This window comes from Prionailurus viverrinus, chromosome E2 (assembly GCF_022837055.1).
Source record: "Prionailurus viverrinus isolate Anna chromosome E2, UM_Priviv_1.0, whole genome shotgun sequence".
In the NCBI taxonomy this organism is placed as follows: Eukaryota; Metazoa; Chordata; class Mammalia; order Carnivora; family Felidae; genus Prionailurus; species Prionailurus viverrinus.
The window spans coordinates 28808568-28834026 of record NC_062575.1 but is presented as its reverse complement, the minus strand read 5'-3'; the positions used below and the strand labels follow the sequence as shown (position 1 = coordinate 28834026).

At 45.6% G+C, this 25459-nt stretch overlaps 1 protein-coding gene across 2 annotated transcripts; it reads left to right on the top strand.

Moving 5' to 3' along the window:
* The first annotated feature begins 11312 nt into the window (after positions 1–11312).
* On the top strand, positions 11313–22718 carry HERPUD1 (homocysteine inducible ER protein with ubiquitin like domain 1). Of its 2 annotated transcripts, XM_047834844.1 has the most exons (8): positions 11330–11942; positions 14599–14676; positions 14763–14837; positions 16072–16202; positions 18261–18383; positions 18880–19230; positions 20544–20649; positions 21954–22718. In XM_047834844.1, exons 1-8 carry the CDS (start codon positions 11790–11792, stop codon positions 22116–22118), a joined length of 1182 nt encoding a protein of 393 aa, XP_047690800.1. In that variant the 5' UTR covers positions 11330–11789; the 3' UTR covers positions 22119–22718. The 2 variants fall into 2 exon arrangements, with proteins under 2 accessions (XP_047690801.1, XP_047690800.1); XM_047834845.1 differs by lacking the exon at positions 21954–22718 and having other exon boundaries at positions 11313–11942; positions 18880–19073; positions 20544–20623.
* The last annotated feature ends 2741 nt before the right edge of the window (positions 22719–25459 follow it).

Below are 25459 nucleotides of genomic sequence, written 5' to 3'. Positions count from 1 at the left end.
TCCAAGGACAAAAAATGCTCTGGGTTAGGGCGTTAGAAAAACAAACAAAAAACCAATTTTCACTCTGTTGGAAACTGCATTTTGAGCAATGATAATAGCTTTGTTTAAAAAAAAAAAAAGCCTTGAGGGGCACCTGAGTGGCTCAGTCAGTTAGGTGTCCGATTTCAGCTCAGGTCATGATCTCACGGTTAGGTTCGTGAGTTCAAGCTCCGCATCGGGCTCTGTGCTAGTATCTCAGAGCCTGGAGCCTGCTTTGGATTCTGTGTCTCCTTCTCTCTCTGCCCCTCCTCCACTCACTCTGTCTCTCTGTCTCTCTCTCGAAAATAAATAAACATTAAAAAGAAATTTTTTTTAAAAAAGCCTTAACAGTAAGGTCAAAAACAAATGAATAAAAAATGTGCTCACTTGGTCAACAGAATTTATTTCTTTTGGAACATGCTATTTCTCAACTCTGCTGAGTGTTTTGAAAAAATTAACTGTATTGTTTTATCAACCCTGGATTGAACTTTTCTCTGAGCTTCTTCTAGATCTTTAGGTCATATTGCCAGACTTCCACGTGAACATTTACAGGAGCCACTAATTTTCCCTTTGCTTCTCTGGCTTGTGTTTGCAGATTCACAGAGAACTCATTTTCTTTTCCTTCTTCTTCTTCTTTTTTTTTTTTAATGTTTATTCATTTTTGAGAGACAGAGACAGAGTATGAGCAGGGAGGGGCAGAGAGAGAGAGGGAGACACAGAATCTGAAGCAGGCTCCAGGCTCTGAGACGTCAGCACAGAGCCAATGCAGGGCTCAAACCCGCAAACTGCCAAGGTCATGACCCGAGCCGAAGTCGGACGCCTAACCGACTGAGCCACCGAGGCGCCCCATCTTCTGTCTTGATAAAAGTCTCTGAGTATCTCAATCTTACCTCAAGCCAAGAGGTGGAGGGGTTAAGTGGAAAGGGTCACAGCATGGTCACCAGGAGGCTTGGACTTGAGTTTCTGTCTCCTCCCCAAACCGGCAGTGTGACCTCGGATACCCCTTAACCCCTCTGGGCCTCTGTGTAGAGCAAGAGAACTGGACCAGAACAGGTGTCACCAGACGGCTGCCTGCTGATGGCTATGGTCTGGCCCACACATGGTTGATCAAAGTTGTGAATGCTGGGGGTGGGGCGAAAACCACATTCTTCTGTCACCCCCCACCCTCAGCCACCACTGCCTCCTGCCTTAATGTGTGATCAGAGGCTCTCAAGGTCCTCCAGCTCATTGTTTGGCCCACAGAGCAGCACAGGTGTGACAGATTTCAGTCCCGTGTGTGTGTGTGTGTGTGTGTGTGTGTGTGTGTGTGTGTATGTGTGCCTGCCTTTGAGTGATAAAACCCTCCACTTTCGTGAGTTTCAGGGGCTGGGAAGTGGCTGGGTATGGCCAGAGCCCAGCGGCAGCCAGCAGCCACACTGGCCACCTCAGCAGGGACTCCTCCCTCATGTCGCCCCCAGGATCCACGGCCCAGTCAGCTCCCAATGTTCCCCTCACCATTTCAGCCTCCAGATTTCACATCCTCCTTCAGTTCCTGCTCAGACTTGTTGTGGCTTTGAAGTAAGCACAGTGTGGCCCATTTTTCACCCAATAGGCTTGCTGAGTTCTACCTCCCAGGCAGAAAGCTGTGGGCCTCATTAGCACACGGAGAGTCCCCATTTGGACTGGGTTCCCTTTTACACACCTGCCTGGCCTTTCCTGCGTGGCAAGGGAGAGATGGGTGTTACAAGGATGAGACCAGCTGGAATGTTCCAAAAGGACCGCCTAGCTGCGAGGCCCCCAGGCACAGGCAGAGCAGCCAGGTTACGCTTGTAGCTGTGTTTAGCTCAGGAAGTTACCCCAAAAAATGCTGCTAAATTCAAAAGTGTTCACAAAAACAGGACCCAGGAGAGCCCAGCCACCCCTGCATCGGTAACTCCCCGCTTGACGTGACGGTTAAACCTATGATCGAAAGCACAAGCATCATGTAAGCACTGCTTCCTGAAAGGGAGCCAAAATAAATTCAGTTTCTAAAAATGCCATGTGGGCAGAACCTTGTGCAGAACCACCTGGCTGAGAGGACGGACAGCAACATGTCATACGGATGAAGGACAGTGTCAACAGAGAACAAGTGTTTTTCATCCCAACTTAGAGTTACAAATCAAAGGCTCTAAGGATGTGAAGGAGGGAGCAAACCCATAAGAGCAAGGGAATTAGGCCAGTCTCTCTAGAGAAAATGGTGTTTAGAATAGGTTTGAGTGATCAGTAGGATTCTACAGATAGACACAAGGACTGTGGTTGGGAGGAGGTATTTCAGGCGGCATCGGTGGTTTGAACAAAGACTCGAATAAGGAGAGCCCTTGTTTGGAAAATAAGAAATAAGCCAGTTTTCCTGGAGCATGAGAGCTGGGGGGGGCGGGGTGGTGATAAGATCAGGAAAGTCATAATGTGGAAGGCTCCCTCTCTCAGACCGGGGAGCGCATGACTGACTCAGAGGCACTGGGGAGCCACTGAAGGTGAAGGGGCAGAGCCTTAGAAAGCTTGGCTGGACAAGAGACGGAGGAGCCTGGAAGAGAGAAGGCAGGGCACCCAGGGAGGAGGCTGTGCAGACTGCAAAGGCAAGTCAGCAAGGCCCAACGCTCTAGGAGTGGCAAAAGCTATGGAAAAGAGGATGAAGAAACCATACCTTCCAGAACTATGGGTTTCCTGGATATATGTGTGGGTGGAGATAGAGAGCCTGGGCAGCTATAAGAATGGAGAAACCATGTAATATGGAGGATGAGGTACCAAGCTTTCTGGTGGAGAAAGAGAGAGTGGGTTTGGTTTTGAATACTTGAAGTATGAAGACATCCCAGTGGGCAGAATTGGGGTCCTGGGGCTCCGAGAGCTCAGGGTGTCCACTGTTAGCTGGGCGCTCTTTGAGAACAGAGACCATAAACAGATTTGAGAGTCACATTCTCGAACAGGAATACTGAAGCCAAAGCTTGAGTGAGATCACCAAGAGAGAAAGTACAGAGGATGGAGAGGGGTATAGACTGGACCCTGGGATGGGCTATATTTAGGGGGAAGAAAGAAGAAGGGGCAGTCTAAAAAACAGCATTGATGGAGCAGGAGGAAAACCCAGGTAACCAAGCCCTCAGAAGACCCCAGAGAAAGGGTCAAAGAAGCGCAATAGAGCCCTCAGGGCAGCTGTCTGCAGAGGGGCTGAAGCGGCTGAGAAATGCTGTTGAATTTGGGGTATTGGGCATCACTGGGAGCTTTGCAGAGAATAATCTGGTAAAGTGGTGAGTCAGGGCCCAGGGACTGAGGAACAATTTGTAGAGAGAAAAGGAAAGCGGCAGACATGCATATATAGACCTTATGCATGAGTGACCCAGCAAGGGAGAGAAACATAAGGACAAGAAGGTGGGGGAGAAACAAGTTGGAAACTTGAGGGAGAAGTAGATTCCAGAGACGTTCTGATTATTATCTTAGGGCGCGTATCGGTCAGGACAATGCTAGGCTATGCATTGTCGGTGGCTTACATGGCAAAGTTTGATTTCTCTTTTCCGAAGATCTCCGTGCTGGTTAGGCAACTCTTCGGGGCCCCTCTTCTCCACATCAACAGCCAGTGATCCCAACTACCTCCAGTTAGTGGGGACACCACTCCAGCCTGTAGCTGAGGAAGGGAAAAGAAAAGCTGGAATGTCGTGCTCTGGCTTCCAAATGCTTCAGGCCAGAAGCAACATGTTACTTCTGTTCAAAACTCATTAGCCAGATAAGTCACCTGTCTCCACCTAACTGCCAGAGTGCTGGAAAATTGGAGGGAACATTTGAATATTCACTGAGCCACAAATGTCTCTGTTATAGGGTGGGGGTGAGTAATAGAGACCTGAGTGTATTTACAGGTCAGAGGCGGGTAGATTCAGGATGCCAGAAAGAAAATAATTGACAAAGAGGCAGTAATGGGGAATCAAGAAAATGACTGGCGGGGGGTGGGGGCGGCGGGATTTTGCCAGTCAGAAGGGAAGGCCTCGCTGATGTCTGCCAGCCCAAGGGTGCAGAACTCTCAGGACACCTGCCCTTGTGACTTTCCCTGGCGGGGCTCCTGAGCACCAGGGCAGATAGTGAACATACAGAAGGCAGCTGACATGTTCCCCAGCAATGGGGCTGGCCAAGCAAGAATGGAAGGCCAAGGCGGAAGGGAGTCAAGGAGAATGATAAGAATACCTGGAGATGGCTGACCATGAGCTCCAAGGTTGCTAAGAAGTGAACTACAAGAGTTGAGATTTGTGGGGCTGGTCTCATGAGGACAGAAAGGGTGCTCGGTGTGAGTAGGAGAGAGGGAGACAGAAGAATACAGGGTAGTTTGTGGTTAGTATGTGTGAGATTCTGCAGGAGGTAATAATATTCTAGCAAAATCTAGAGCTTTTTTTTAAAGTTTATTTTATTTGGTGGTGGGGCAGGGGGGTGGGCAGAGAGAGAGGGAGAGAGAGAATCCCAAGCAGGCTCTGCACCATCAGCACAGAGCCTGATGAGGGGTTCAATCTCACGAAACATGAGGTCGTGAACCGAGTCTAAATCAAGAGTCAGATGCTCAATCGACTAAGCCACCAAGGCACCCAGTGTCCACCATTTGACTATGAGATCTGTGAATGTGGCAAGTGGGGTGAACATCTGGGTTATTGGATGGATGGTAGTGAGATCTAGAAGTCTCAGGGGAGGGCCCAGGGCAGCTGAAGGGTACTCAGGGGAGAGGCTGTTTACCAACCGGCATGGGGTATTTCAATATCTCAACTGCTGAAGTAGCTCAGTGAGTGCACGTCAGCCATGATGGCGACCACATCTGATTCATTGTTGCACCCCGACACCCAGCTTGGCGTTAAAGCATACGGTTCAGTGACATTTAGTACACGCACGCTGTTGTGTGACCGTCACCACCACCTGGCTCCAAACGCTTTTTTGTCATCTTGAAAAGGAAATCCCAGACCCATTAAGCAATCCCTCCTCACTAACCCCTGGCAACCACAAATTCTGTCTCTGTGAATTTGGCCGCTCTAAGTATTTCATATAAATAGATTCATATTCAGGTGACGGACATTTGAGTCGTTCCTACCATTTGGCTATTATGAACAGTGCCGCTCTGAATACTCGCAGATAAGTTTTTGTTTAAACTCCTGTTTTCAGGGGCGCCTGGGTGGCTTAGTCGGTTGGGTGGCCGACTTCGGCTCAGGTCATGATCTCGTGGTCCGTGGGTTTGAGCCCCACGTCGGGCTCTGTGCTGACAGCTCAGAGCCTGGAGCCTGTTTCGGATTCTGTGTCTCCGTCTCTCTGACCCTCCCCCGTTCATGCTTTGTCTCTCTCTGTCTCAAAAATAAATAAACGTTAAAAAAATAAATAAATAAAATAAACTCCTGTTTTCAGTTCTTTTGGATATATACCCAGGAGTGGAACTGCTGGGGCATATGGTAATTCTATGTTTAACCTACCCGGTAAATGAACCCCGGGTGTATTTTTAAACCTTGTAAGGGCCAGGTTTAGAAGCACACGCTGCAGGTAACTGTCAGGCCCATTGTTGGCCACAATGGTCAACCTTGACTGGCCATACCCCTTGGTGTCTCCCATTCAAGAGGCACCTGGGGTTTTCAAAAACCGAATCGGTTTCAATTTTCTGTGAATTAAAAAGGCATGTAACAAGCACTTTTAAGAGATCAGCAGCACAGTTGGGAAGCTGCAGGAAGTGGATGCCACACTGCTCAAAGATTGAGAACCATAATCTGAGATACCTCTTTCCTTTATCAAGCAAAGACACTTCCCCCATCACTGGCCCGGCAAAAGGGAGGATTTGCCTGGGGTGGGGGAGCTACTTTTGGTGAGGAAAGAAAGCTGCTTCCGGCCTTGCTTAGCAAGGGCACCAGAGTTGCTATGGAATGGATTTCGTGAGTATAGAACAGGATGTCCATTTCCTGGGTCAAAGAAGATGGCGCGCGCGCGTGTGTGTGTGTGTGTGTGTGGCCAAATTGGGACTTCAGAAATGACCATAAAAGGCAAGGTTTTGGGTTGGAGCTTGGGGGAATCTCTAACACCCCAGTAAAATAAGAGATCCAAGAACAAAGTACAGAGGTGCAGTGGGCCCTAATCACCAGATTGTTTAAACTAAAGCACGTGCACTGTCAGTGATCTTTTGCCTGTTCGAGATTTGCAAAGGCCCCTTCCAGACCTTCACGACCGGACTGTAAAGGAAAACAGTTCTTGGCTCCTTCTTCCCTTTCCCCTCCTCAGAATTTAAATATGAATTAGGTCACAGCAGAGACAACATCACGGAGGTGCTACTACAATCAAGATAAAATATCTCCATAGTCCGTTCAATTTCCACATTTCCAGAAATCTCATTTAAGAATATGGATTTCCCGGGGCACCCAGGTGGCTCAGTCTGTTAAGCATCTGACATGATCTCACAGTCAATGGGTTTGAGCCCCACATCCAGCTTTGTGCTGACAGCTCAGAGCCTAGAGCCTGCTGCCTCGGATTCTCTGTCTCCCTCTCTTTGCCCCTCCCCCCCTCATTCTCTGTCTCCTTCTGTCTCTCAAAAATATATAAACGTTAAAAAAAAAAAAGAAGAAGAAGAAAAGAATATGGATTTCCCTTGGGGCACCTGGGTGGCTCAGTCAGTTGAGGGCTGGACTTCAGCTCAAGTCATGATCTCGAAGTTCGTGGGTTCAAGCCCCACATCGGGCTCACTGCTGTCGGCCTGTCAGCCCAGAGCCTGCTTGGGATCCTCTGTCCCCCTCTCCCAATCTGCCCCTCCCCCGCTGGAGCTCTTTCTCAAAAAATAAACAGAAGCATTTAAAAAATAAGAGTATGGATTTCCCTTTAGCTCACTATATTTCTTTTTCTGATCTGCTTGAATTTTATCTTTGAAAGACACAAAATAAGTACGTATGATTTCATTTATATGGACTTCCGGAACAGGCAGAACTACTGCTCGAAAACTTCCCACTGCCCACAAAAGAGGCTCCAGCTCTCAAGGGTGGCCGTGTAGTCTTTCCTGAGGTGGTCCCAAGAATTCTTTCCAGTCTTACCTCTCGCTGACATTATCATTATTACTAGTTTAAAATAAGCCCTGTACTTACTGTCAAACTTGACCAGTGACTTCCAAACCTGGCCCTTGAACCAGTACCAACTTAGATGCATCAGGCCCCGTTTGCTAGGCCTAAAAAGGGACCCAGACACCCATCCTGCGTTTCTTGTTTGTTCATTTTCACATTTAATGAAAATGGAAGGCATTTGTGGAGGCATAATGTGCACAAAGGGAAATGCATAAATCTTAAGTGTGTAGCTTGATCTGTGTTGACAAATGCCTGGACCTGTATAACCCACATCCTATGAAGACAGAGCATTTCAACACCCCAGAAATTTTCTTCGTGTCCGGTGTTGTGTCGGTAAATTTTAATATCTGATTCCCTGGGATTAAAAAAAAAAAAAAAAAAAGCAGCCTCTCTTTGCAGTGTTTGCTGATCTCTGTGGTGTAAATATTCCCAGCATGGCCAATTTCAAGCTATCAATAGGATGTCCCTTGAAAGAGTTCTCACTGAAGAGGTTCACAGTGCATTCTTGTGACCCAGGACCAGGTGACCTCGGCACACCACTGCTGTGTCCTTTCCAAGTCAATCTCTGTCACCTCACCCCCCAGGCAACCATAAATCTGTTTCCTGTCACCATAGATTAACTTTGCTTATTCTAGAGTTTCATATGAATGGAACCTTATAATATGTACTCTTTTTGTCTGTTTCTTTCGCTTGTGGTTTTGAGAATCATTCATGCTGCTGCCTGTATCAGTAGTTGGTTCCTTTTTTTTAAAAAAAAAAAAAAAAAAAGAAAGGTTTATTTATTTTTTGAGAGAGCGCAAGCAGGGAAGGGGCAGAGAGAGGGGGACAGAGGATCCCAAGCGGGCTCTGTGCTGACAGGCTGACAGCAGCGAGCTTGATGTGGGGCTCCAACTCACGAACGCCAGATCATGACCTGAGCCGAAGTGGGACGCCCAACTGACTGAGTCACCCAGGCGCCCCAGTGGTTCCTTTTTATTAGTGAGTAGTGTTCCATCGTGTGGATGTTCCATAGTTTGTTCATGCAGTCTCCTGGTCATGGACGCCTGGACTGTTTCCCAGTGTTTGGTGCTATTAGGAATAAAACTGTCATGAATGTTCTTGTGCCAGTCTTTCATTTATTTGGGGTAAATCCCCATGAATGAAATGGCTAGGTTGTAGGGAGGAGTGTGTTTAACTTTATGAGAAACTGCCAGAGCGAATTCCAAAAGGGTCGTACCATCTTACACTCCTATCAGCCACGTATGAGAGTTACAATTGCTTCATAGCTTCGCCAATACTCAGTCTTGCAGGGGTCTTCACTTTACAAGAGAGTTCCTTGGGTGATCCTCTTTCACAGCCAGGTTTAAAGACCACTGGGCCGGACTTGTTTCAGTTTGCTAAGTACTAACAGCCAACATTTGTTGAGCACTTACCGTCTGGATCTGTCGCAAGACCTTCAGCAATGTTCTATTCATCAAGCCTGACAACAATCCTACAAAGTAGATACTATTATTTTTCTCATGTTGCAGAAGAGGACAATTTGGTACAGAGAAATTAAGTAATTTGCCTAACATCACGTAGCTCTCAAGTGGCAAAAGCTAGGTTTGAAAACAGGCAGTCTGGATGTGGGACCCTGAGTTTAATCGCTGAGTTATGCTGCCTACACAAATTCTGTATACAGACACCCTGTTGGGCTTAATCAGTAATTGCCGCCATTATTATTTGTATTCAAACATGCATCCTTCAAAGTTCAGCTTAGATTCCACCTTTTCCATCAAGATTTCTCTGACTCCCCCTCTCCTCCTGGCACTGTGGAGTCCCTCAATGTAATCATGATTCCTTCAGGAAAGTGGGAGACTTTTGGGCTGTCCTTTACGTTTGTATTTTTGTACTGTCTTATCACGCCCATACTGTTTGTAAGGTTACTAAGAATAGGGTCACTCCATGTTTATTTTCCTATTTCTGGCACGTTTATGGCCATGTATCTTCCTATTTGTGGCAATGTTTCTCTAAATATGCTTATAGGCAAAATCACGAAAGTCCTTTAAAAGGAGCTCTCTAGGGGCACCTGGATGGATGGTCACTTCAGCACCTGACTCTTGACTTTGGATCAGGTCATGATCTCATGGTGCGTGAGTTCCAGCCCCGCATCGGGCTCTGTGCTGACAGCTCAGAGGCTGCTTGATATTCTCTCTCTCTGCCTCTCCTCAACTTGTGCTCTCACAAGCATCCCCTCTCTCTCTCTCTCTCTCTCTCTCTCAAAATAAATAAACTTAAAAAATAAAAATAAAAGGAGCTCTCTTGTTGGAAGATAAAAGGGAATCACAGAAATTAGATTCCCTTTGCCCTAAGGAAAAAAACTACACCCCTTTACTTTCTTACTACTGGATACAAGTGGATGGGCTGTCTTAAGGGGTCCTAAGAATTGTCACTGCAGGCTAGAGGAAACCATGCCATGTGGCATACTTAATTTCCCAGGGAAGTCAATATCACCTGCCTGGCTGCCTCCTTTAAGGCCTCTGCCTGTTTTACATGGCCTGGCCCCATCTGTCAGCTTCTAGCTAGGTGCAAAACTACCAGATCATAATCAGTCACCTTCTTCCATCCTGATGTATGAAAAGCAGGACCAGCTACATGATTTATGGGGACCTAGGGAAACAGGAAAATGCAGAACTTCTTGTTCAAAATTTAAGAATTTTCACATGGTAACAGCAGAGCATTAAACCAAGAGTGGGGTTCCACGTGACTGTATAGGTCCCACTTCTGTAAAGCCAGCCCTGATGAAAAGGGACAGAGATCCTCCTCAGCAGACAAAAGCCAATCACAGAAAGGTGAAGCACAATGGGGACAATTTCTCTCTAAAGCCCTCCACCTCCCTTCTTAACATAAAGCCTGCTGAAAAAGAAGCCACCCGAGGGGCACCTGGGTGGTTCAGTCGGTTGAGTGTCTGACTTCAGCTCGGGTCATGATCTCACCGTTCGTGGGTTCGAGCCCCGCGTCGGGCTCTGTGCTGACAGCTCGGAGCCTGGGGCCTGCTTCGGATTCTGTGTCTCTCTCACTCTCTGCCCCTCTCTCATTTGTGCTCGGTGTGTATCTCTCTCTCTCAAAAATAAATATTAAAAAAAAGAAGAAGAAGCTATCCTAGTTTTGTGTTAGAGTAAGGCCGACTGTTGTGGATTGAATTGTGTAAAAGGATGCTGAAGTCCTAACTCCCGTACCTGTGAATGTGACCGCATTTGGAAATATGGTCTTTGCACATGATCAAGTTAAGGTGAAGTCATTAGAGTGGACCCTAATTCATTACAACTGGTGTCCTTATAAAAAGGGTGGATGGAGGGGGGATTGGGACAGAGACAGATGTGCATGCAGGGAAAATGATGTGAAGGCATGCACCCGGGAGAAGGCCATGTAACCACGAAGCCAGAGACAGGATGATGCAGCCACACACCCTAGAACTCCAAAGACTGCCTGCAAACCACCAGAAGCTAGTAGAGTGGCATTCCAACAGATTCTCTCTCAAAACCTCCAGAAGGAACAAACCCTGCCCGACACCTTGATGTCCCACTTCTGGCCTCCAGAACTGCGAGACGACACATTTCTGTCCTTCAGGGCGCCCGGTTTGTGGTCCTAGAGGCACCAACCAGACCAGGCTCCTTCCATTAGCCTCCTGCCCTTGTCAAGTTTCCGACACCTGCACAAACAGATGTTCCAACAGGACTGGAATAAGGATGGGGCCCGTGCAATGTCAGTTTTGTTTTTCAAGATCTTTTTTTCCTACAGAGGGGAGGGAGGGAGGGGGCCTACGTCAGAGGGGCCTTAACTAAGAACCCTCCCTGGCTTGTCTCAACTGCAATTTAAAGGAAGCATGTGTTAGTATCCTTTGAGGCGAGGCCCTCTGCAAGGGTCTCCTAGCCTAAGCTGGACTGTGGCCCGTTTGCCAGGCACAAAGGTGATGTCCCACGCCTGACGGTGTAAGGTTCACGTCTGAGGCCACAGATGAAAAGTAAGTGGCAAGTGCGGCTCGGAAGGCTGTCCGTAGCCCCAGGAAGAATCCGCCAGGCTTCTTCCTCGCCCTGCTAAGGCCTGTGGGGCTGCCCTTCCGGGTGGGCTCGCAAACGGGTCGACCCAGCCGTTCTTTGGGCTGGGGCGGCGGTAGGCGTGGGGAGGCCTCCCTAGCAGGGCTGGTTGGAGCGCCAGGGCAGGGAAAGGGGAAGTGGGCCTCGGCGGCTGGGGGTGAAAAGGGGCGGGGATTGCTGCTTTGTGAGGAAACAATTTCCAGAGGCCGCCAAACCGGCGGTCCGCCGGCCGGACCCTCCGCGAGGCACCGGGAGCAGCCCAAGCTACGTAGCACTCCGGTTCCGTCAGGTACGAAGCGCACCCAAACATGGCCGCCGAACGGGAGTTCCGGGGCCGCGGCCGCGACTCCGGGTGACGCAACGGCGGCGGGTTGCATCAGCCCGCGCCCACGTGCTCGGCCCGTCCCCCCCCGCCCACGGATCCGGGCGCTGATTGGGCCACGTTAGGGCCGTGACCTCCGCCTCAGCCAATGGGAGGCAGCCACAGAGTGTTCTCGCCGCAGAGCCCTAGTGCGAGGTGCCTATAAAAGGCGCCCGAGGCGGGGGCGCGCGTCCCAGAAGCGCGTACAGTCGTTGCGGAGGTTGCGGGGCGGCTGCGACGCCGCCTGCCTGGCCTCTCAAGAGCGCCGCGGAAGCCCCAAGCGCCGCCGACATGGAGGTCGAGCCCGAGCCCGAACCTGAGCCCGTCACGCTCCTGGTGAAGAGTCCCAACCAGCGCCACCGCGACTTGGAGCTGAGCGGCGACCGCAGCTGGAGCGTGGGCCGCCTCAAGGCCCATCTGAGCCGCGTCTATCCCGAGCGCCCGGTGAGAGGGGCCCCCGACTCCCGCTGCCAGCGCCCACTCCCGGCCCCGCTGTCCTCACCTCGGCCCTCCTTGCGTCCGTCTCCCCTTCCCCTACAGCTTCTCTTCTCCCTTCGCCATCTCTCCCCCGACGGCTGGCCCTCACCCGCTCACCTCCCCTGGCTGGGGTCTCCCCGTTCCCTGTCCTACCGCTGTAGGCGCCGCCTCGCCTTGCCCAGTGGCCGTCACCTCCACGTCCTAGGCCACCGTCGTCTCCCCTTCCCCTGTCACCTCGCCTCCCGCTGTACCCCAACCCCTCTCCTCGCCTCCTCCCCCCAACCCGGACCACTGCCCCGTCCCCTAGATCTGGCTTCCGGCCTTAGCCACGCCGCTGAGACAGCAGTTTGACCTTGGGTGAATTATTTCACCCTTCCAGCCTCAGTTTCCCCGAAAAGACAGGGCGACTAGGTGTTCCGCATTAGGATTGCATCCACTGGATAGAAAGCGAGGACACGGAAATGGTTGGAAGTGAATTTTCTGAATGCAGCGTGTCGGTGCGGAGCGGAGGAGGCTCCCTGGGCCAGTGCTAGGGAGCCATGGTGAGCGCCCAGGGAGTGTGTACTTAAGGTCCCACGCCCAGGAGCGAGACGTGGCTTTTCCCCGCCCTGTCCACCTTCCGCCCGGGGCCCCTCCCTGCCGCGCCGGACTCCGCAGCCTTTGCCTAGTCCCAGGGAGGAGCCCCTGGCGCTTTCTGGGTAGAGTGAGTTAGAAGGGAAGCAGGCGGCAAGAGTCTTCCTGAGTCTGCGTTTTAAGACTTCGGCCCCTCAATTACAGACTTCCTCGCTTTGTTTTGGTTGACACATCTGTCAACATCACCCTTAGCACCGCCCTCTCTCCCCACCACGTGATGGAGGCTGTGAGCTGGACCTTCCTGTATTTACTTTCTATTCTGTCTGATATTATGTAAGTGTCAGCAGTGTGCCTTACTGCCCACAAGTGTAAATCCCCATCAGACCAGAGAAAGCATGGGGACCCAAAAACACTGTGAAATTGTTCCTCATTATCTGAAGAGTTGCAGTGTGTGGTAGCTCACGGGTCAGGTGGTTTTTGTTCCTGATTTGTTCAAGGTGGAATGTAGAAGTGAGTTTTCCTTCTGACTTATTCTTTTGAATTTTGTGTATTTATCTAGTAAGCTTGCATTTCCTTAGCACTCACCTTGGGACTGTTTGTAGTTTCACTGCACCTGCTTCCAAGAAACTAGGTGGCCGTGTTGCTGCGAGAATGGCTGTTAGATACAGATTGGCGTAGTCTCTAGTTGCATCACTGGGTAAAAGGCAGTGTTTTGGAGGAGAGCTTCCCTTAAGGGCTTCCTTGGGTGACAAACATGACTCCTATTAAGTCTGAAGACCCAAAGTTGTAAAAGGTCTCTCAGGTGTGTACATTGGTGCTTAAAAATTATGGCTAGAGAGCACTCAGCATTTGGTTTCTAACCTGAGAAGTCTTACTTTTATAATAGTTCAGCATTTATTATTTTTTTTCAAATGAGCTTTCTAGGTAAAGGCACAGAATATCAAGTCAGCCCTTTAAAAAGGAAAACAATTTAAATTACAGGCACCTTTTGATTTCAAAGCCTTTACTAGTGTGGAACTCCTCAATGTAGGATCCCACCTCTGCAGTAGCATTTTACAAAATTATGTGTATGGGATTTCCCTATAAAGTCAATCAGAACAGTGGTGAACGCAGTATCCACTTCGGCTCTGTAGTTTGTTTTAGGTGCACAGTGTCAAAAAGTCCTGATTTCTGCAGATAAATAGATGCGGTTATTGTTTTGATTGTTTTAAACAGTTTGCTTTATAATCTCCAGCTACTTGGCAGGAGCGGCTTTATTCCAAATTTTGCAAAATTGTTTATTCTGGCATTGTTTGGTGATCACTACCTACTTTGGTATGTGTCATTTGATGCCATTATTTTTAAGTGTGGTTTTTAGCGGAATTAAAACTAGATTTTTAAAAATCAGATTTGTATGAAAGTGTGTAGAGTCCCTGTGATTTTGAAATCACTGGAATGGAGAAGCGGGTTTGGAATCTTGACTCTTCAACAGCAGGTTGACTGTGGACAAGTCAATTTCAGACTTTTCCTCCCTTCACATAGGGATACTAAATCTCACAGGGTTATATGAAATGGTACCTACACACCATCTTCTCCGTAACTGCGTTTGTATTTTGGGAAGTCTCTTTGAGAGCTTAGTTTAGAATTGCCTTATGTTATCTCTGGCGGTACGAGGTCGTTTTGGTGAAGGCTGACCTTGGTTGGGAGTACTTTGACTGTTGTATGAGACCAAACCAGGTTTTGAAGTTAGGCTGTAGGATCCCCAAATAAAATTTGTGTTTCTAGTGGCAGAAAGGAATTTCCTTAGGACTTTAAAAGTCAAGTAGTTGGCCGTGGTTTTGTGGACTAGAGATAATTTGCCATCCTAAATTTATTTGCATGTTAGAAATTCAAAGTTCAGCACTTTCTAAAGGAAAGGTTTGTATATGAGACTTTTGTAAAAAATGTTTTCCTGTGATTCTAGGAAAAAAACACACATATTCAAGTTGTTTGTATAAAACAGTTTCTTCTGTATTTGGGAACTTGTGTGAGCTAAGTACTGACCTGTGCTTCTCTTTCTTTCCATGACAAGCGTCCAGAGGACCAGAGGTTAATTTATTCTGGGAAGCTCTTGTTGGATCACCAGTGTCTCAAGGACTTGCTTCCAAAGGTACATCATTTACACATTAACTGTTGAATGTTTAAGCACTTACAAGGTTGAATTCAGGTCCTAAAGTACCTCCTTATTACTTTTAGCAGGAAAAACGGCATGTTTTGCATCTGGTATGCAATGTGAAGGGTCCTTCAAAAGTGTCAGAGACCAGTACAAAGGTATGTCTGCTTTTTCAAGATTATAACCATCTGTGTCATTCAGACCCACATGGTAAAAATAAAGGGAGTTGGCTAAAACTCTGAAGAGATTTTATTACCTTTTTATCAAGTAAAATTTTGTTTCTCCCCAGTGAGAATAAAGAATGAGAAACTTATCAATACAAGTGTGTGTTTATTATTACAGTAGTAGACTGTATGCCATTAGTGTTGTAGTAGAAGAGTAGAGTTCTACATTACTCTATCTTTTGGGACATGATTTGACCTACAATAGCTGTGTATCCAGATCTCTGAATTAGCAAGGCACTCAAAATGGGTTTTTATTAAATTTAGCACATAATAAATTTCTTCTAAGGAATCACTAATTTTTATAAACAGTACAAAAGTGAATATATTTCCTTTGGAAATTTTCTTTTTTTTTTTAACGTTTATTTCTGACAGAGTAACAGAGCATGAGCAGGTGAGGGACAGAGAGAGAGAGACAGACAGACAGACAGACACAGAATCTGAAGCAGGCTTCAGGCTTTGAGCTGTCAGCACAGAGCCCAACATGGGGCTCAGACTCAACGAACCACAAGATCATGACCTGAGCTGAAGTTGAAGTTCAACCAATTGAGCCACCCAGGCACCCCTTCTTTGGAAATTTTCATCATGATTTATTTAATTGGATAGGAAAAGACCACAATCTCTATCAAGTGATCTCTAAAGACTTACATTTGACAGTCAAAATTGTTTATTTTTCATTTCATGGTGTTGATTTGAATATATAGTAATAATCTAGTGTAGTGATGGACTGTAAATTAGCATTACAGCTCTATTTCCTAAAACATCTGAACATAGCATAAAACATTCTTTCCTTTAAGTTGCTGGCTGGGTTGTATTTATAAATCTTGTTGGTCAGATTTGGTTTCTTGATTTAGTAAATTTAGCACTGTAGGATCTGTAGAACATTATCAGGATGCTTTCTCACCAGTGATAACTTCATTGGAAGATTTTAATGAAACCACAGCATAGTTATTCTAGGAAAAAATATGGATTTAAAGAATATCTGTATATTGAATTTGGGTTGAACAAATTTCAGAATATTTTTTACATAACACTGCATCTATTCAATTTTGTGAAGTTCAGAGGTCGGGGTGAGAGATATAAGCCATTCACAGCAGAATAATCCTTTCAGTTTGGTTGCAGGCTGTTGCATCAGATCCTTTGTTTTAATGTTCATCTTCTACTTATTTAGGTTGCCGAATCCACAGAGCAGCCTGCTGGTCTTCATCAGGGACAGTATCCTGGGGATTCCTCAGGTGATAGCTTAAGGCAAAGGGAGATTCTTCGTAACCTTTCTCCCTCTGGATGGGAGAACATCTCAAGGTGAGTGTCATAATAAAGAACCAGGTTTATACAACATGGATGTGTATCATTTGCATCAATTTTAAGAATAAAGTGTATTGATAGTATATAGTCGCAGAACTTAATGTACAGAATTTTGCTTTAAGGGTTTCACTTTAAAGATTTTTTATTTATTTAACTCTTCTTAATACATAGCCTTTTAAGTACATATAAATATAGGGATGCGTGTGTTGACAACGTAGGCATCTCCCCTCCCACATGGAGATGCTTTGCATTGTGCTGACCTCATGATAGGGAATTCGTGCTGCTGCAGAGGAAACAGCTGGTGTAAGCATCTCGCAGCTGCTTTGCTGAGTGGCTTTGTGCTTTGTCTATCATAACAATGGGTGACAAAAGGTGAAAAATTGTTTAAGAAATGCTCTGCCAAGGACTGAGTTGGTGGTGCTAGAAAAAAGATCGTTTCTTTAGAGCAGTTAGAGCTCTAGACTAAATGCTCTGATGTTTGGATTTCATAACTCCTGGAACACCTTATTATTGAAAGTTCTTATGAGGAAAAAATCATTATGAGTTGAAATTCTATAATCCCTCCATTCCCCTGCTTCCCTTTTCCTACTAGTTTTTAATATTTGATTTTGACAAGTCAGGTCTTTAGGGAATGAGGGGTTTTTTTCTTCATGGAAATTTCAAATACACACAAAAGCAGAGGGAAGTGTGCAATGAATCTCTGCATAGCCGTCCCCCAGGCCCAATAATGATGAAGGTTTTGCCATGCTTGTTTCATCTATTCCTCTTTTGCTTTTTCCTTTTGCCGTAATTCCCAGACTTCATGTCAGTTCACCCCTACATACTTGAGTAAAACCATAGAGTTATCTTGTATATCTACAATGCTGTTCTCATCAGAGCTGCAAAAGCACTTTGTTATGGTCTCATTTCCTTGCACTGCAACTTTTTTGAATGATCAAAACCAGTATTCTACCAAGACCTACTTGAACTGGAATACCATTTTAGAAGCACTCTGGGTAGGGAATTTGGGTAAAAGACTGTCAGCCTATAAATTGGATAATTGGATAGAACCACTTAAAATTGCCTCCCTTATTCTGGCTATACAGCCTGAGAATTGTGGCCCATATCTATGTGAATTTCACCTGGATAAAGCTTACCGATTTTATCCAACACGTATTTATTGAACAGTCAATACATATAACTTTGTTTAAGGATGGGAGTTAACCAGCAGAGGTGTTGACATAATCCATTCATGATCTTACCATAAGTTTTTATAGTTTCAGTTTTGCGAATTGCTGCCAAAGGAGTTCACTCTGTTAAGGCACACAAGGCCAAAGATGACACTCCTATGCTCTGCCCTAGGCTGTTTAAGAAACAGGAGTTTGGTGTCAAACAGGTCTCAAATCCAGCATGCTATTTAACCAGCTCAGTGACTTTGTGCAAATCCCTTGTCTTTCCTGAGCTCTATTCAGACTCCCTTCTGTGAAATGGAGGGGATAGCCCCCTCCCCACAAGGTTGTCGGGAATCCAGTGAGGCAACAACCCAGCAGCTTGTAGAGGGCACAAGTGGTCAGAAAGCATGTATGAGTGATGCCACATATACACAGAACTCTGCCCCCCATGTAGTCAGGTTTAGGGGTGGGGAGAAATGGCTGTCAGAAGGAAGAGGGAGTTTCCTTCAGGAAAGGCTTTGAGAGAGATGTGGCTTTTTAGAGCTGTCCTTTGAAGGATAAACAGTGGGTTTCGAGCTGCAGTGAGACTCAGCAAATGAAAAATGGGAGTGAGTATCCATCTAGTCTGAAAGGGTCCAGCTTGTTTATACGCCATAGCAACGACATGGCATGAGAACCCAGTGCTGGCCACGGGCGCTCGTTTCTCTGTGGGGTCTGGACCATGGTAGGAGGGCTTTGGCAGCACTTTCCGTGCTTGGGTCACACGGGGGCATCGCACAGTAACCTACCATGTAGCTGTCATGGAGTTTTTGTCTCTTTGACTTGAAATCCTTATTGTCATTTAAACTTCATTTATTCATACTAAACCAAGTCAAAACGAGTGTTTTTTAACAATGTTTCGTAGGCCTGAAGCTGCCCAGCCGGCCTTCCAAGGCTTGGGGCCTGGTTTCTCGGGCTATACTACCTACGGTTGGCTGCAGCTCTCCTGGTTCCAGCAGATCTACGCACGGCAGTACTACATGCAATAGTGAGTCCTTTCCCGTCATGCTAGGCACGCCCGGGGTTAGGAATGGAGGAAGGAGTGTACTTTCATCAGTTTCTGCAGAGCTCTGTTCTGTCTGGTTCGGTGGGTGGAGGAGAGTATAAATGATACCTGCTACCTAAATCGTGTGTTAATTCAGGAGTGTTTGTGTCTGTACCTACTTTACTTCCTTTTCAGTATGTGGTAGCTTTAAAGTTTTGCGGAAGGTTTAATTAGTTTTTTTAACATACCATACTTTTATCGTGGCCTTAATGTTTAACTCCAGATGAAATTTACGGCCAGTCTCTCTTAGGAGCAGAAGAGGCATGTATAGATATGACTGTTAGTAAAGAAATTCTTCACTAACTTAAAAGTCAGGTTTTTCATGTACCTACAGACAGTTCTTAACAGTAAAAGACCCTGCGTAAATAAGATTATGAGAAGCACAGTCTTCACGGTGATTTGCTTTCAACAGTATCTGCCTCTATCATTTTTATTTTAGTTTAGCAGCCACTGCTGCCTCAGGGGCTTTTGTCCCCTCACCAAGTGCACAAGAGATACCTGTGGTTTCTGCACCTGCTCCGGCCCCTATTCACAACCAGTTTCCAGCCGAGAACCAGCCAGCTAATCAGAACGCTGCTCCTCCAGTGGTGGTTAATCCTGGGGCGAATCAAAATTTGCGGATGAATGCACAAGGTGGCCCTATTGTGGAAGAAGATGATGAGATAAATCGAGATTGGTTGGATTGGACCTATTCAGCAGCCACGTTTTCCGTTTTTCTCAGTATCCTCTACTTCTACTCCTCCCTGAGCAGGTTCCTCATGGTCATGGGGGCCACCGTTGTCATGTACCTGTAAGCACATGATTTTGCTTTCCTTTTTTCCCTTAATACAAATTAACACTGCATGGTGACTCAAGCCAAGTACAGATTTTTCTCTTTTTGAGCAGTCTCAGTCATTGTTAATGGAAGTGTATTTCAATAGCATATCATTCTGGCACTTTGAATGCAAGGAACTGATGGCTTGTTTGGGCACTGCTGAAAACACATCAATCGTGTGTGAATGCAAGGAGAACATTCTGTTTTCTTCTAGATAAGGTACCTGCCAGGCTCATGAACCACAATAATAACGGCCGTTCTGAGGCATGGAAGGGAAAATTGATTTGTTTTGAATAAAAACATGTTTACCAAGCTGCAGCTGCTGCTTTCCAGGATAAAGGTCAGGCACTGACTGTCAGCATAGCTCTAAAGGGCCAAGGAACCTGTACAGACCTGACATTTGGCTTGTCCTTAGCTCAGAGTAGTGGTTCTCAACCAGGATGATTTTGCATCCCCAGAGTGTGACGTTTTTGATTGGCAACTAGGGGGTGGTCCTGCTGTTATCTAGTGGGTAGAGGCCAGGGATGCTGCTAATCATCCTACAGTGCATAGGACAGCCCCCCAGTAAATACCTAGCCCAATATGTCAGTAGTGCCAAAGTTAAGAAACCCTGGCATCGAGTGACATGTCCTCCTTTGTGGTCAAGACAGACAAATATTTCCTCTGTGGTGAAAAAGAATTTTTACTTTAGTTTTAAAAATCTTGAGAAATACCTGAATAAAATAAGAAATACTCATAAATCCAGAATTAATCATTACTAATATTTTGTCATATTTGCTTCAAAACTTGCACTTAATTGGATTTTCCAAATAAAACTTCTAGTCAGTTTAAGTTTATAGTCTCTAGAATCATATATTTAAGTGATCAAATTTAGGTATTATTATCTTAGGTTATTACATATAATCCCAGTCCTGCCTCTGTGGTGTGTGTGTGTGTGTGTTTATCCCCCACCATCCCCCGGTTCAGGTCTTCATGTGTAAAGTTTAGTTTGGATGAGCAAGCATTTATAGAGCATATACTGTGTGCTGTTAATGTTGCCGGGCATACAGTGGTGAATAAAACATAGTCCCCATAGTGACCTTGAAGAAGCCAATGGGCAAGTGAGGAAGTCTAGGAGATGGTGTGACAGAACATCTCTGCAGATCTGCCCGCTGTGAGCTTATAGTCAGAGCACTGCTCTGATTGGAGGAGGGGAGCAAGAGGAACATTATCTGATCAAGAAGACTCAAATTCCTGAGTAAATTTCACTGTGATTAGCTAAGATGAGCTTTTATGTGCTTCCTTTGAAGGCATCACGTTGGATGGTTTCCATTTAGACAGAGGCCAGTTCAGAACTTCCCCAATGATGGTCCTCCTCATGAAGCTGTAAATCAGGACCCCAACAATAACTTACAGGTAAGGAACTCCCATTGGAGTCCAGCAAGCTTGATGTGAAGTGCCGGGCTCTCAAATCCTTAACCTTTAGATTTTTAGCCTCCTGGTTTACCATTTCATTAGGCGCAAGTTTCAAGATTTTTTCAAATTTATTCTTAGAGCAGTAGCTATTGTTTTTTTTAATGCTTATTTTGGAGGGAAAGAGACTGAGCATGAGTGGGGGAGGGGCAGAGAGAGAGAGGGAGACACAAAATCTGAAGCAGGCTCCAGGCCCTGAGCTGTCAGCACAGAGCCTGACACGGGGCTCGAACCCACAGACTGTGAGATCATGACCTGAACCCAAGTTGGACGCTTAACTGACTGAGCCACCCAGGTGCCCCGAGCAGTAGCTATTTTTAAAAAACATTGAATGTGCCATAAAATCCATCAGGTATTTTTTGGCATTTGGCAGTTTGCATTTTGGCATATGTAAATAATGGGTTTTTTTAGCACACTGTTTTTGAGTGTTCAGTGGTCTGTAATAATGTGTTCTATCATGGAAACTGCTATTGGATAATTTATTAAAAAAATTTGTTTTGATGTTTATTTCTGAGAGAGAGAGAGAGAGAGAGAGAGAGAGAATGAATAAGAATGAGAATGGGTGGGGGAGGGGCAGGGAGAGAGGGAGATACAGAATCCAAAGCAGGCTCCAGGCTCTGAGCTGTCAGCACAACCCAACATGGGGCTCAGACTCACAAACCATGAGATCATGACCTGAGCTGAAGTTGAACGCTTAACTGGCTAAGCCACCCAGGCACCCCAGCTAATGGATAGTTAATCTAATTAAGGATTAAGAATATAAGCATGTCTCACAGAATAGATGTCCTAGAGAACTTCCCTAGATTTATAAATCAGTTTAATGCATAATCCTAAAGGAATTCTTTTATATTATTAATTATCACCCTACTATTACCATTTTTATAATATAAATTATCACCTTGGGTTTCTATTTTTGTTTCTTAACTCAGAATACTGCCAAATTTAGAATATTCATAGTTAATGAAGTGGTTAACTTAACTCATGAGTTTAATAATAAAGATGTAGTTACCTCATTTCTTTTAATGTTACTGCCAGGAACTTTCAGGACTGTGAGAATGTCACTAGCACAGTTGTGCTGTGAGGCCTGAGAACTCCATCCAGCCTAGGACACCATTCCCTGGGGTCCTGTCTGCCTGGCTGCTTTGAATATGGGGCCAGGGATTTAGTCTGCCCTCTCCTAACATTATTACATTATTTGGTATTTATCACGGTCCTGATTGTGTTCTCATTGTATTTCATAACTGCAGGAAGGTCCCGATCCTGAAATCGAAGACCCCAACCACCTCCCTCCGGACAGGGACGTACTGGATGACGAGCAGACCAGCCCTTCATTTATGAGCACAGCCTGGCTTGTCTTCAAGACTTTCTTTGCCTCTCTTCTTCCGGAAGGTCCCCCAGCCATAGCAAACTGATGGTGCTTGCTTTCTGGCTGCTGGAGGCCTCGACAGGCGTGGACTGGATCATCTAGCTCCAGCTAGATTTCCTCACCCAGCCATGGCAGTGGCACAGAATTAGTAAAGAACCAACAAGGAGAAGGACATGCTTTTGTGGTCAAGCAAAAGCAGAAACTAAGACGTGAAGCCATGATACAAATTGATGAACAAAAATTTTGCCCAAGGCTTCTCCTGTCTTTATTCTGAAGAGCTTTAATATATACTGTATGTAGTTTAATAGGCATTGTAAGTAGAAGGCATTAGTGTCGCATGCTTATGCCTGAGGAACTTTTCAGATGTGTGTGTCTGCATGTGTGTTTGTACATAGATCTCATAGATGCAGAAATGGTTCTGCTGGTACGATTTGATTCCTGTTGGAATGTTTAAATTACACTAAGTGTACTACTTTATATAATCAATGAAATTGCTAGACATGTTTTAGCAGGACTTTTCTAGGGAAGACTTATGTATAATTGCTTTTTAAAATGCAGTGCTTTACTTTAAACCAAGAGAACTTTGCAGAGGTGAAAACCTTTGCTGGGTTTTCTGTTCAATAAAGTTTTACTATGAATGACCGTGGAAGAGACTCCTGTCATCTTAGCATTTTGCTCCATGTCCCTTGTCGCTGGAGGGTCAATAGTTGAGTTGCTGACTTGCAAGTAATCTGAATGTTTTGCTTCTTTTTATAAAAGGACTATTTGTACCAATAAAGAATGATAAGGTAAGACCATGAAAGTTTTAATTTACTAAGAATATACTGTGTTTGTCCCCATTCCCTGTTTCCAGCAGTACTGGCTTATATACTAACCCATCAAACTTGAATTCTCCAGATTTAAAGTTAGTAACATTGGGGCACCTGGCTGGTTCAGTCGGTAGAGCGTGTGACTTGATCTCAGGGTCATGAATTCAAGCCCCATGTTGGACATGGAGCCTCCTTTAAAAATTTTTCTTAAAAAAGGCGTTAAGTACCTTCCACCTTGACAATTATGCGGTAGTTACACCTGCTCATATATCAGGCTTTTGTAAGCTGAGCTTGCTTTTGTGATTTTAATCTTTTAACTATTTAAGACTAATCTTAAAAGCACAGTCCTGTGTATTTTTCACACAAATAATGTTACAGGCAGAATGCTAAAGGCCTGGGCAGTGTGTTTTTGGCACACTAAATCACTTCTTATACTATGGTGTTGTGATCATTTAAATGAATCATTACTGAAAACATTTACATCAAATAAACCTTCATTGAACAATTCAAAGCAAGATGCTGGGTAGACACAAAGGTATTTTGTATACGGTTGTGCCTTAAAAAGCCAGTAAATGTAATTGTGCCAGGAGTTAAATGGCCTGGAGTTTCAAAGAACGCTGGCCTCCAGAGCAGAGGAGTGACGAGAAGGCAGCCATTATGGACAAGTTATGAAGAAGGCAGGATTTGCCTGATGGAAGAACGGATTTGAGATTGCAGATTTGAGGGTTTTGCGAGTGAGGAAGTGGGTCTGAAATAATGGAAGGAATCTGAGGAGATGAAGGGTCCCAGTGAAAGCAAAAGCGCAGAGGTGAGATTTGCCGCCTCCTGCCTCAAAGCTGGATTCTTCGCATGCTTGGTATTTAGTTTTGGCGATTTATGAAAGTGATCATTAGGAGTTCATACTCAAGTCTTGGGTAGAAAATCCTGTTCAAAATAAAATAAAATAAAATAAAATAAAAAATAAAATAAAATAAAATAAAATAAAATAAAATAAAATAAAATTAAAATTAAAAAAAAAAAAAAAAAAAAAGGGGCGCCTGGGTGGCGCAGTCGGTTGAGCGTCCGGCTTCAGCCAGGTCACGATCTCGCGGTCGGCGAGTTCGAGCCCCGCGTCAGGCTCTGGGCTGATGGCTCAGAGCCTGGAGCCTGTTTCCGATTCTGTGTCTCCCTCTCTCTCTGCCCCTCCCCCGTTCATGCTCTGTCTCTCTCTGTCCCAAAAATAAATAAACGTTGAAAAAAAAAAAAATTAAAAAAAAAAAAAAGAAAATCCTGTTCATTTTCAGAGGAGGGGGCATCACCATTTGGCGAGATGCCCAGCTCCTGTTTCTAAAGGAGGTGGGGTCAGCTTCTGACCCCTAACCTCCAGATTCCATGGGCCCAAAATAGTTCCAGGAAGATGCTCCTAAGGACAGCTGACAAGGGTTCAGATTGGCCCAAGCTGCACCAGGACAAAGTGGGGAATGTTCAGACAACAGATCAGGCTTAAGACAGCTGACGGTGGGGGATGTGGCAGAAGTGTCAATGCATCCACAGCAGGTAGCTAAATGTAGTAAAATAATGTACTTCATGTCACTCAATATTTAGAAAATTACTGGTTTGGATCTTCTGGGCTCCCTGTGGGAGAACCTGTTCCAGGCCTTTCTCCCAGCTTCTGGTGGTTGCCAGCAATTCTTGGTGCTCCTTGGCTTGTAGCTGTGTGACTCTAATTTCTGCCTCCTTCGTATGGCTTTCTTCCCTCTGTTTCTGTGTCTCTGGCTTTATATGACCTTCTTATAAGGATGCCAGTCATTGGATTTATACCTGCAAAGGCCCCTTTTCACATTTCAAGGTTCTGAATGGACATGAGCTTGGGGGGACACAGTTAAACCCACAACAGAGAGCAATGCTTCTGCTAGGAGACACAATGATGATTCCATTGAACTGGAAGCTAAGACTACCGCCTGGCCACTTTGGGGTCCTCATGCTTCTGAATCAATAGGCAAAGAAGGGAGTTGTTCTATTGGCTGGGTGGATTGATCCTGGCTATCAGGAAGACATTAGGCTGTTACTGTACAATGAAGGTAAGATTTGGGGAATACAGGAGGTCCATTAGGGTGTCTTTTAGTACCATGCCCTGTGATTAAAGTCAATGGAAAGTTACAACCCAATTCAGGTAGGATTACTAATGGCCTTGACTCTTCGGGAGTGAAAGTTAGGGTCACTGCCCCTCCCCCCCCACCCCCACTGCCAGGGAGAGAACCATAACCATCTGAGGTGCTCGCTGAGGACATGGAATGAATCGTGGTAGAAGAGAGTTGCAAATACCAATTACAACCATGTGACTAGTTGTAGAAATGAAGACTGTAGCTGTCATGAATATTCCTCATTATGTATACGTTTATACGCACATGCAAACTTGTATATTACCTATGTTTTCCTCCCTTATCTCCTTATCTTCTAACATAAGGTGAATTAATAATACCTAACGTCACATCACAGGATTTTAGTTACAGGATATCCAGGAGCAAAGTAATCATCACCCAAGGACTTGGCATCCTTTCCTGGGAAAAAGGTCAGCGTGTTTTTTGTTTTAAACACA